General features: G+C 39.1%; 1 protein-coding gene across 6 annotated transcripts in view; it reads left to right on the plus strand.

Annotated features, from left to right (window-relative positions):
* The window catches only part of mrtfba (myocardin related transcription factor Ba), a 248,290-nt gene that overhangs the window by 221,126 nt on the left and 14,315 nt on the right, over nucleotides 1-12,849 (plus strand). For 5 of the 6 annotated variants that reach the window (XM_063059101.1, XM_063059106.1, XM_063059103.1 and 2 more), the window contains 3 exons: nucleotides 5,571-5,702; nucleotides 6,724-6,989; nucleotides 8,779-8,929. In XM_063059101.1, coding sequence (XP_062915171.1) covers nucleotides 5,571-5,702; nucleotides 6,724-6,989; nucleotides 8,779-8,929 — 549 coding nt within the window. The remainder of the gene's footprint in view (nucleotides 1-5,570; nucleotides 5,703-6,723; nucleotides 6,990-8,778; nucleotides 8,930-12,849) is intronic. The other variant, XM_063059104.1, reaches the window with a different exon arrangement.

Genomic DNA, 12,849 nt, shown 5'->3' on the forward strand with positions numbered 1-12,849 from the left:
TTTTCTTTCTCTTGAGGGTGGATTAATACACAGGCCAATGGAACCTGTGCCAAGGGCACCCAGCCATTTGTAGGCCCTAAGTATAACACTGCTATAATGTAGAAAGGCTGAATCACTTCGATATTTTGCAAAATCACCTGTTTGAATACTAATTTAGTGTATTCAATAGGCCTATTTCTTTCTATCCTGTTTTGGTGGATTTGAACAGATGAGGAGATAGAGGAATGGCCAGTGGAAATGTTTCGGCAACTTATTAGAAGATCCTTTTATTGTATAAAGTTTCTCTTTGGAAGACATGATTACCATTAAAGACTGGCTTCAGTTAAAAGCTTTTGGTATCAAAAAAACAAGTGTACATAGGTTTAAGGTGAGAAGTAGGAGTATTAAAAGGGGATCTGAGAAGTATTTCTTTTACACAGAGTGGTTGATACCTGGAGAAGAGTTGGTAGAATTAGATATAATGAGCATGTTTTGGGGCATTTAGGCAGACAAGGCATTAGAAGGATATGTGAACAAATGGGAATAGTGTAGATGGGAAAAGGATTGGCATTGATATTGTCTCCTGAAGAATCTATTTCTCTGCTGTACATCTGTATGATGGAAAATTGTCAGATCTTCTAGGGAGTAACAAACATATTGTACTCTGAATATTATTAAGAGTTAGTCAAATTCTCTGTGTTTATGTATTATATAGAACCACAGGTTCTGGATTCTATCATTGATTAAAGACATTTTATGACCTTAGGATAGGTACTTTGTCTGATGTATTATAAAAACATTTTGTTGTGGCATTTGAATTCAGTCTCTCTATATAAAAGGTCTGTCCTAGTGGAGACACCCAAAATCAATTTAGAAAAGGGAAAAAAACACTGTTGCGGTGCTCTGAAACTTTGTTCTTTTACAAGTAAATTTCAGAATGTAGAATACTCACTGAAATACCATGGAAACACAAGTAGTCATACATTAAAATAATTTTTTTATTGCCTGTTAAAGCTATATTGTGTAAAAATACAATGGTATAAACCTGTTTTTTTCCCTTGCAGTATTATGCAACTGAAGAGCAATTGTTTATTTCTGGATGAAACACAGTAGAAATAATTTCAAAGTCATTTGCGGGAGATCCTAAACTAAGTGCACTCCCAAATTAATGTCATGTTTGTTGCACTTTGGAGGTTTGGATTTCAGCTTTATCCTTTGGGGTCCTGCAGATCTGTGCCAAACTAATCTCCTTGTAAACCACCTAGTTCCTCTCATGGATAAAGATTTCATTCCTGGTATTTAACCCCCACCCAATGTGCTGAGGATCCCAGTGCCACTCTTCTGCCACCACCACTGACAAGAACCAATCTCCTTCTCTTGATTTGCTTTTGTTCTTTCTTCTCACCTAGACCAAGTGCTAGATTCTTCCAATTTCCGTCCTCTACCAAATAGCTAATTGTGAAGAAGCATCCCAGCCCCCACCCACATGTCCAACTGCACAACTGCTGGTCATGATCCTGTAACCACCAATATCTGAAAGGTGTACCAGGGTGGGTTAGTTTCTGAAAATCTTCAAGCCTTTGCTATTTGTAGCCAAGACCCAAAGTGGTTATTGGTGCTCATTGCTGTGTCAATCTGGTGCATTTATCAGATTAAACAAAAACTTCTGGATGGATGTGTTCGAATTTAATCCTGTTTCAACAAACAAAGTGGATATTTTGACTGGAAGGCAATGGAAATGAGAATCTTTCAAAAATCTACCATCAGAAAAAACGTATTAAAATTGGAGCCGATCAATTTTTTTTCAGGTTTACTCCCTTGAAGTAACATCAGAAATTTAATATCTAAAATATATAGTATTTTGATGAACAAAACAATAAGGTACTACGTGATTTAGAGCTCTATTCATTTAAAATACAAAAGATCCTAATTTTAAGATACAGGGTTTCACCAATAGTAACAGGGATATCGAGGAGCAGATAGGGAAACAGATCCTGGAAAGGTGTAATAATAACAGAGTTGTCGTGCTGGGAGATTTTAATTTCCCAAATATCGATTGGCATCTCCCTAGAGCAAGGGGTTTAGATGGGGTGGAGATTGTAGGTATGTTCAGGAAGGTTTCTTGACACAATATGTAGATAAGCCTACAAGAGGAGAGACTGTACTTGATTTGGTATTGGGAAATGAACCTGGTCAGGTGTCAGATCTCACAGTGGGAGAGCATTTTGGAGATAGTGATCATAATTCTATCTTCTTTACAATAGCATTGGAGAGAGATAGGAACAGACAAGTTATAAAAGTGTTTAATTGGAGTAAGGGGAATTATGAGGCTATCAGGCAGGAAATTGGAAGCTTAAAGTGGGAACAGATGTTCTCAGGGAAAAGTACAGAAGAAATGTGGCAAATGTTCAGGGGATATTTGTGTGGAGTTCTGTATAGGTACGTTCCAATGAGACAGGGATGTTATGGTAGGGTACAGGAACCGTGGTGTACAAAGGCTGTAATACATCTAGTCAAGAAGAAAAAAGCTTACAAAAGGTTCAGAGAGTTAGGTAAGGTTAGGGATCTAGAAGATTATGAGGCTAACAGGATGGAGTTTAAAAAGGAAATTAGGAGAGCCAGAAGGGGCCATGAGAAGGTCTTGGCGGGCAGGATTAAGGAAAAACTCCAAGGCATTCTAGAAGTATGTGAAGAGCAAGAGGATAAGACGTGAAAGAATAGGACCTATCAAGTGTGACAGTGGGAAAGTGTGTATGGAACCGGAGGAAATAGCAGGGGTACTTAATGAATACAGTTGGCCCTCCTTATCCGCGAGTTCTGCATGCGCGAATTCAACCGACCACAAATCGAGAAAACCCAGAAGCGCTCTTCCAGCACCTGTTGTTCGAGCATGTACAGACTTTTTTTTCTTGTCATTATTCCCTAAACAATGCAGTATAACAACTATTTTACATAGCATTTACATTGTATTAGGTATTATAAATAATCTAGAGATGATTTAAAGTATACGGGAGGATGTGCGTAGGTTATCGTGGATCGGGGAAAAAACCGGAAGTTCTCTTACTAAGTAAGTCGGAACAGGTACTTCTGGTATTATTTAGCATCAGTCAAACGTTTGTCTGAGTATGTAGTATATATTTTACCTTTCTATGCATATAAAATAAGAAACATATGTTTCAGCGCTGGGCTCGGGAACGGAAGTTCCCAAGTTAGAACCAGTGACAAATCGTTCCCGAGTTCGATCCAGTGACAGATCGCTCCCGAGCGCGCTCTCCATCCCTGCCGGGTTGATGTGGAGGATCAAAAACCCAAAACCCCAAAACCCAATAATTAAACCACTGCGTTGCTGCGTAATAATTGTTGCTTTAATCGGGCGGGGCCTTTCTCATTTTATCCTTTAAAATTGTTCTGATCATTGACCGACTGTAGCCTAATGCTTTGCCAATGACCAATGGCATTTCACCTCTCTCTGATCGCTGTATTATTTCCACTTTATTTTAAATCGCGATTGTGATTATTTTCGTGAACAGAAACACTGTGGATTCAGAGCTCCGCCGCCAGGTCCTAATGCCCACCGCACCGAGACAGGTTAAATAAGGTCCGGGGTTCAGCTGGGTCCAAAGGTCCACCGCATTAAGACAGGTTGAATAAGGGACTTGAGCATTCGCGTTTTTTGGTATCTGCGAGAGGTCCCGGAACCAATCCCTCGCGGATAAGGAGGGCTGACTGTACTTTACTTCAGTATTCACTATGGAAAAGGATCTTGGTGATTGTAGTACAGACTTGCAGCGGACTGAAAAGCTTGAGCATGTAAATATTAAGAAAGAGGATGTGCTGGAGCTTTTGGAAAGCATCAAGTTGGATAAGTCGACAGGACCAGATAAGATGTACCCCAGGCTACTGGGGGAGGCGAGGAAGGAGATTGCTGAGCCTCTGGTGATGATCTTTGAATCATCAATGGGGACGGGAGAGGTTCCAGAGGATTGGAGGGTTGCGGATGTTTTCCTTTATTCAAGAAAGGGAGTAGAGGTAGCCCAAGAAATTATAGACCAATGAGTCTTACTTCAGTGGTTGGTAAGTTGATGGAGAAGATCCTGAGAGGCAGGATTTATGAACATCTGTCAAGGGCAGGTCGTGCCTTACAAGCCTGATTGAATTTTTTGAGGATGAAACTAAACACATTGATGAAGGAAGAGCAGTAGATGTAGTGTATATGGATTTCAGCAAGGCATTTGATAAGGTACCCCATGCAAGGCTTATTGAGAAAGTAAGGAGGCATGGGATCCAAGGGGACATTGCTTTCTGGATCAAGAACTGGCTTGCCCACAGAAGGCAAGCCAGTGGTTGTAGACAGGTCATATTCTGCTTGGAGGCTGGTGACCAGTGGTGTGCCTCAGGGATCTGTTCTGGGACCCTTACTCTTCATGATTTTTATAAATGACCTGGATGAGGAAGTGGAGGGATGGGTTAGTAAGTTTGCTGATGACACAAAGGTTGGAGGTGTTGTGGACAGTGTGGAGGGCTGTCAGAGGTTACAGCGGGACACTGCTAATATGCAAAACTGGGCTGAAAGTGGCAGATGAAGTTCAACCCAGATAAGTGTGAAGTGGCTCATTTTAGTAGGTCAAATATGATGACAGAATATAGTATTAATTGTAAGATTCTTGGCAGTGTGGAGGATCAGAGGGATCTTGGGGTCCGAATCCATAGGACGCTCAAAGTAGCTGTGCAGGTTGACACTGTGGTTAAGAAGGCATACGGTGTATCGGCTTTAATTAATCGTGGAATTGAATTTAGGAGCCGAGAGGTAATGTTGCAGCTGTATAGGACCTGGTCAGACCCCACTTGGAGTACTGTGCTTAGTTCAGGTCGCCTCACTACAGGAAGGATATGGAAACCATAGAAAGGGTGCAGAGGAGATTTACAAAGATGTTGCCTGGATTGGGGAGCATGTCTTATGAAAACAGGTTGAGTGAACTCAGCCTTTTCTCCTTGGAGCAACGGAGAATGAGAGGTGACCTGATAGAGATGTGTAAGATGATGAGAGGCATTGATCGTGTGAATAGTCGGAGGCTTTTTCCCAGGGCTGAAATGGTTGTCACAAGTGGACACAGGTTTAAGGTGCTGGGGAGTAGGTGCGGAGGAGATGTCAGGGGTAAATTTTTACTCAGAGAGTGGAGAGTGGTGAGTGCGTGGAATGGGCTGCTGGCAACGGTGGTGGAGGCGAATACGATAGGGTCTTTTAAGAGACTTTTAGATAGGTACATGGAGCTTTGAAAAATAGAGGGCTATGGGGAAGTCTAATTTTTCTAAGGTAAGGACATGTTCGGCACAACTCTGTGGGCTGAAGGGCCTCTTATTATGCTGTAGGTTTTCTATGTTTCTAAACATCATCTTTAAACATCCTATTTTATCATTTCATTATAGAAATGTTTTTTTTTCCATAATGACTTTTTAATAATGGTACTTCAATGTAAATATTACTCTGTCTAACCTTTCTTCATTGTCACCTGGAGTAATCACAGAATCTTTTGGATAAGAGATGCTTTCTTTTTGTATATTTGCGAAACTTGATTTTTCTTTTTTTCTAGTACCACCCACAGCCAATGCCTGACTTCCTGAAACCAGCCCCTCTAACTGACCAACAAAGTATGCGTTCTGTAACTATCACACTATCTACAAGTACAGCTTCCTCAACAAAGACAACTCCAACCCTAGTTAAGGTAGTTTCAATCCTTTATCATGTGATTTATACTGAAGAGCACTAATCTCACTTGTTGGGAGATAGTTGCTGAGCTGTGTAAGGATTACTGAAATTTCCAGTTGCAGATATATCCATTCATCTTTCTTCGGCTTTGCTGGATAATACTCCCATGAGCATTGAGATATTCTGCTAAGTTAAGCAATTACAGTATTTCAAGAAGTGGGGTGCATGCTCCCATTATTCCAGAGCAGTGGGTTTCTTCTTTTGTCTGTTGAATAATTTATAATCAGAAGATTCTGAAGTAATGGTACAGACGATTGTATAGATATTATAAAGATGTTTTTTGATATTGAACATAACAATTGCAGTTGTATGAACAAAGAAAAATTATGTATTATCCTTTCTCTTGCATTGATAAACTGGGAGTTTTATACTATACTTAGAATATTAATAGCAGTATGACACCAGCCCCATAGGTCTAATGTAATAGAGACACGGGAGAAAACACTCCTGACAAAATAATGATTTCATTCCTACATGCTTGCAGGAATATGGGATAAACTAGCAAGACTTTCCTTTCCTGCTCAATGTGTACAGTTCACAGCTTTCAAATATGATTTCCACTATAGCAGAAGATAAACATATTGCTGTTTTCAGCAGTGCATCTCTAAAGTAACATATTAAGAGTGTAATAAATAAAATTTCTGTTAGATTATGGGCTGTATACACATTGCATTGGAAATGAATGCTTAGTTCTAAAAGTAGAATTTATTTTGGAAAAGATTTCTTTGACTATGGTACCCCATTAGTGAAATTATTACTGATCATGTGAGTGAAAATGATGGTAACTCAAAGTGTATTTCTTATTTTATGAATGCCTCTAGTTTTAGTATTTGGAGGTCTTTTATCCCATATGATCTAATGTTAAGTATAAATTGAATAACAAATGAGGTGCATTTTATTGTGTTATGTTTTATGATTAAGATTGTAATTTGTGTTTCTCACACACTAATCTGGAATTGACATCAATCTTACACTAGCAAAGTCAATGCAAAAGTGCAAATGATAAGAACCGCAGCAAGAAAAACAAGGATCCAAAACCCAGGGTGAAGCAGCTCAAGTACCACCAGTATGTCCCACCAGACAAGAAACATGAGAAAATTGAACTTCCCATGGATACAAACTATTCCCGTCTCCTGCAACAGCAGCAGCTTTTCCTCCAACTGCAGATCCTAAGTCAACAACAGCAACATTACAACTATCCAGCCATTCTCCCTGCACCACCAAAGTATGTAGCCAAGTCCAGGTGATTCCCTTTCATATCTTCTTTTAAAAGTGCTGTGCAAATTTGCTCTCGAGGTTTTTCCTACTTGTATGTATCTGCACCCTCAGAAGATTTTCTTGTAGTTATTTTCCCCAAAAGTTTCCCATTGTTGCAAAATAAAAATCCTGCCTCGTCCCAGAGTCAAATCATAGATAAAGGGTTTGATTTTTGGATGAAGGCAATTTTATTATTATTTTTGTGCATCTGAGGACTATTAGAATATACTTGGATCATATATTCACCCAGCTTCTTGAAGGTTCTGTAGGAATATACAACTGAAGCAAACATCTGCATGCCAATTATGCGTCTTTTTTTTGCCATTTTCACTTTTTGTTTCTGAAGGTACCAGTTTTTATTAGGATATAGTAGTTGCATGACCTACTGGGGTATAGTTAAAGGAAACAGTGGCATTTAGATACAGACAGCTCTCCAAGTTACAATTCTGTGATCTTCCTGTACTCTAGAGTAGAGCTACAAGGATTATAACAGACTTTCTGGGGTGTTACAAAAAATGTACTGAAGGAAATCAGTGGATCAGGTAGCAACTGTACAGAGAAATAGACAGTTGACATTTTGGCTTGAGGCTCTTCATCTGGAATGAAAAAGTAGAGAGGAGATAGTTGATATAAAGAGGGGAGGGGGTATAAGTAGAACAAGAGCTAGTAAGCAATAGGTTGATTCAAGTGAGATAGGGGTCATTGATAGATTGAGTCAGGTGGAGGAGGGAGGGTGGAAATGATGACAGGCTAAGAGGAGATAGGTGGAGGAAACAAAGGATGTGTTCATGGAATGGGTAGCAAAAAATGTGTAAGGATATGGATATTCATGGATTTTTTGGTGCTGGAATTACAACAGATTTTACTAGTTGTAGGTACTGCACCAGGGAAGTTTGTAGAGGAGATAGTGATTATGTTGGACAGAGCTGTGCTGGTCTTGTGATAGCCCACAATTAGGCCATATAGGGAGGGCCAATCTTGCAGTCCTTCCACATCTGAGTCCAGTAGCAAAGTGTGGATGGTGACTGAAAGGCATACAATGGCTCTACAGCTTTCAACAAAGACTGGAGACATTTAGAAATATGACGTAAGTGATGTTTTAAAAGAAGATAACTCCAAAAGAAGCAATAATTAAAAGCAGAAGAAAAAATAAAAACTTGCCTCCCCTTTTATGCCTGAATCTGCGGGTCTGCAATCTCCAATGGAGTTTTGAATCCTGTGCTAGATCTGAACCGGTGTAGTATCTGAAGATAATGCTGGGAATTCTTGAGCAATACTGGGCCCTGCTTTTGGCTTCATGTGCTTCTGACCAGCCAGCATTGCTTGAATAACTCCATGTATTTCCACTGGCAGCATTGACTACCACTGGACGCTCAGGTAACAGGTTTAAAGTGAATGGCAAAAGGATCAAAGATTGTTGTAGGTGCAGCTGTCTCTCTGCTACAGTATTCTATAATCCTTATTGGGGTGCAATAATCAAGATAACTCTAACTCATTGAGGTAACAGAGACTGTAGCAGTCTTATACAAGTTTATAGTTACACCTACTACAATAGCATCTGTGTTCTGTTGCTCAAATGGCTATTTTTATCATCTTCACATAACATAAATTAAACAAAAAAGATCCTTGATTGGCAAGCACTTTGATCAAATACAGAATGCACCCTAAATAAAGGATTATTGATGCATGATCAATACTGATTTTGACATGTGAAGAATTCTGAGTTAACCAGATTATTGTTTTACTTTGGTTATTGTACCTGTATCTTTGTCTAGGTCATCTAATGATAACCTGAAATCCAGCAATATATCCACATCAAATACGCTGATTAACAGCTCACAGTCATCGTCATCACATGCCACAAGACCCAACAACACACCATGTAGAAAGCTGGGAATCCTTCCTCCTAACTTGGATGATATGAAGGTAAAATCATTAGAAAGAATCCAAAATGTAGGTTGTCTACATAGAAAAAATTCTGATGAGACGTAAGGTTATATTTCATTTGTTCTTGCTATTTTCTGTATTATGTTTATACAGAAGTACAAACACATAAAGATTAACTGCTGCAGTGTAAATTAGGCTGCATAAAACTTGTCTCCAAATGGTCCTGTCAGCTGTACTTTTAACTTGAACATCTGTTTTCTATTTCTTTTTATATGAAGTATAGTATTTTGGAGGAAGCATGTTTCATTTGGAGCAATTGCTTTCACTGTGAGGTAATTAATATGTGGCTTGTGGAAAACATACTGTGCTTGTGCCATTATGAGTAAAGGCTGTATGGTGCAGTACTGCCACCTCCTGTGTGCTTCCAGCCAACAAGTTTTTGCTTCATTTACTTGACTGACTTCATTTAATTGTTATATAACCCTTTCACTGTATCTTAGTTTTATTAATTTATATTTGGACTCTGCTGATTGTCAGAACACTCATACTTAAAGCAAATGCATTTTTGATAATAAGAATATAAGAATAGGAGCAGGTGTAGGCTATCTGGCCTGTGGAGCCTGCTCCTCCATTCAATAAGATCATGGCTGCTTCCCATGAATTACATATTAATTATCTCACAGTGAAAACAATTGTTTCCAATGAAACATGCTTGAACCATAATACTGCAGGAGTAACAATTCACAAGGAATTTATTTTAAAAATGTGCAAAATTGCATAGTTCAGAAAAGGCAGGAGAAATCCAATCTATTTACTACTCCATCAATCAAATATCAATCATCGGCAAAGATGTGGATAGCCTCAGATGGCACTTATGCAACAATGATCTACTCACCAATCCCTAGTTTAGGTATCATCAACAGCACCCAAGGCAACCTTGTTCTAAACATAGAATATTAAGCCCTTGGCTTCTAGGTAGTACCTGACTGAATGTGTTATCAAGGTGTATTGGTAATACTGAAGTCATGGGCATCAAAAAGGTGAAAGTCAAATTTCACACGAAAGAAGATTGTTGTGGTTATTGGAGCTCAAATCACCCTTGATGATAGACTCAGCTATCATCAGTTCCATTATAATGTCAGAAATGGGAATTAGTTGATTCAATTCTATTTGCAACTCCTCAATAAATGAAGTAGTCCATGCCTATGTGCTGCAATTCTTGGACCAATGCTCAGGCAAGGCCTGAAAAGTGACGGGCAACATTCAACATTCAAACCACTGTAGTACCCTTACTGAGTTCGACCACTATCAACTTCCTGGGTGGTCACTGTGAACTGGAAATTAACAGAATCATCCACAAATAGCTACAACTGATGTCTCAAGGCCTCTCCAAGTACAGGAAAGGACTGTGATGAAATTCTCCCCACATGCCCAGGTGAATGTAGTGTTAAGAACTCATGAACTCAATATCATCCATGACAAAGCAGCCCTCTTGAATCAATCCCATGAACATTCATTCTCTGTCCAACCAGTGCACAGCAGCTGCAGTGTGTACCATCTACAAAATGGACTGCAGTTAGTCAACTAAGCTACTCTGACAGCATTTTCCCACTCTGACATCTCCACAGCTTAGAAGACCAAAGACAGCAGGTTTGGGGGAATGCCACCAACATGTACACCATCCTGATGGAAATGTATTGCTGGCATTTCGATATCAATGGGTCAAAAATCTACACTTCCTGCTCGACACCAGTTGAGAATACATTCACCAGAAGAATTGCTGCAATTCAAGAAGGTCTCTCACTGCCACTATCTAGAGAGAAGTTATAAATGGGCATGCATGGCTAGCCTTGATAGAAATGTCTAGATCCTGAAAAAAATGTATAAGTTAAAAATAAAATAGATCATCCTTTATCTCTCAAAAAAAATAACATTTACTTAATCCATTGTAATATCCAATATGTTTTTGCTTCCAGTTCTGCCCAGCAGAAAATTATCAACTAGCGCTTTCCCTTTCCATGGATGGCCATCTGACAGGGCCTTGGACAGATATCTCTTGGGTACATCAGTACTCCTTAAAATGGCAGATGTTTGTACTTCCCTCTTCCATCACCTACCACAGTTACTCTTCTATATCCTTAGAGCTTACCTTTGCCACTAAACTCCTGAACTTTCTCTGCCCAAGTCAATAGGTTAAGATGGCTGACCACCCAGCTTTTCTTCTAGGCTCCCATGTTAATTGTTACAGTTATAAGTTCTTCTTGTACTGTATCTTTTTCTGCTTTTTCTGCTCCTTTGTCTTGTCTTGTCATTAACCATCTTCAAAAAAACAGCCTTGCAATCCTTCTGTCTTGAGGGAGTTACCTTCCCATTTCCAACTTCTCCTGTCTAAATTCATTGAATGCATTGAGTCCTTCAAAATCCATGCTCTTCTTACCAGGAACTACAGTAATCTGATTCCATTCTGATATTTCCTGGCATTCCTGATGCCACTCGAATTGATCCTCCTTTTCTTTTTCCACCTTTTAGCTTTGGTGTCCCCCATGAAATTATCCTTCATCTCTTTTGGTATCTCCTATATTTGTCAGTAGCATCCTTTAACATGACACTTTTTCAAATGCATGTTAATGACATCTGGATCTGCCACACCAGAACCTTCCTTATTTTGGGCACCATTCTGACAAACACCATGTTGATTATACAGACAGATACTAAAATATCAGCAAAAATCTTTAATCTCTCCAAGACAACTGTGTATTTCAGTACAAAAGTGGCCATTATGCTAATTGGAAATTTGCTTGTCTTGTTTATTAGTTCCTCTGGGCAATTTAGGAATTACTCCCGTCTATGGTGCATCAGAAGTTGTTTTTTATCTGTGAAGAGAGGTGTATATATAGAGCTAAATGTTGTTAGGATTAAAGGACTGTAGAAGCAGACAGCAAAAAGCAGGTTCTGAAAGCTGGAGAACACAGGGAGAAGAGACTCTGTGGTGTGCAGAGAGAGATATAGCATTTTGTGTGTTGCTTTGGATTTCTAGCATATGTAGAATCCCTTGTGTTTAAGAATATAGAGGAATTCTGTTAAATTAAGAAAACTAACTTAATTAAAAAAGTGATCTATGTTAATTATTTTATGGGTGTGAGATATTCCCAGTTGAACGGAATAATTTGATTATGGTTCTATGTAAAAGCAGCATAAGATTTTTTTTAAAGCCATGCTTCACTCAGTAGGACCTCCAGTGATTGACAAATATGAGAAAATACACGAGAATAATGTTGAGTTCGTAAGGTGGTGGTCTGGAATTGGAATAATTTTTCAAAAATTTATTTACTTAATGATGCAGCCCTTTAAGACACAGCCCCCCCCCCTCCCCCAGCAACCCCACAACCCTGATTAACTCTAATCTAATCACTGGACAATTTACAATGACCAATTAACCTACCTGTGGAAAGAAACCAGAGCTCCCAAGGGAAAACCCATACATTCCATAGGGAGGATGTACAGAAACTCCTTACAGAAATGGCACCGGATTTGAACTCTGAACTCTGGAACGCCCTAAGCTGAAGTAGCGTCATGCTAACCACTACGCTGCTGTAACACCATGTCTACCAGTTTCAGGGCCACTTAACTTCTATCTTGCTGTAGGATGTGTAGTAATGCTCTTCCTCCAAGGAGATATAGCTCTAAAATTGACTACTATGTCATCTCAATGTGCAGACTGTAGGTTATAGGTAGTTGATGGTGTTGAGCCAGGTGACATAATATTTGAGGCCAAAAACAATGAGCATGTTAAGAGCAATAGTGAGAAATTAGCACAGAATTCCATTATTTTAAATAATGAACTGGATAAGAGTTGAACTTCTCAATTAATTATGATCCATTTCCCATTGTATATTGAGTTTATTATGGTAAATTTTACAAATAACATGCTATGTTTTGTTGTTAATTAACTTGTGAAG

The sequence above is a fragment of the Mobula hypostoma genome, chromosome 9 (genome assembly GCF_963921235.1).
Source record: "Mobula hypostoma chromosome 9, sMobHyp1.1, whole genome shotgun sequence".
NCBI classification, from domain to species: domain Eukaryota; kingdom Metazoa; phylum Chordata; class Chondrichthyes; order Myliobatiformes; family Myliobatidae; genus Mobula; species Mobula hypostoma.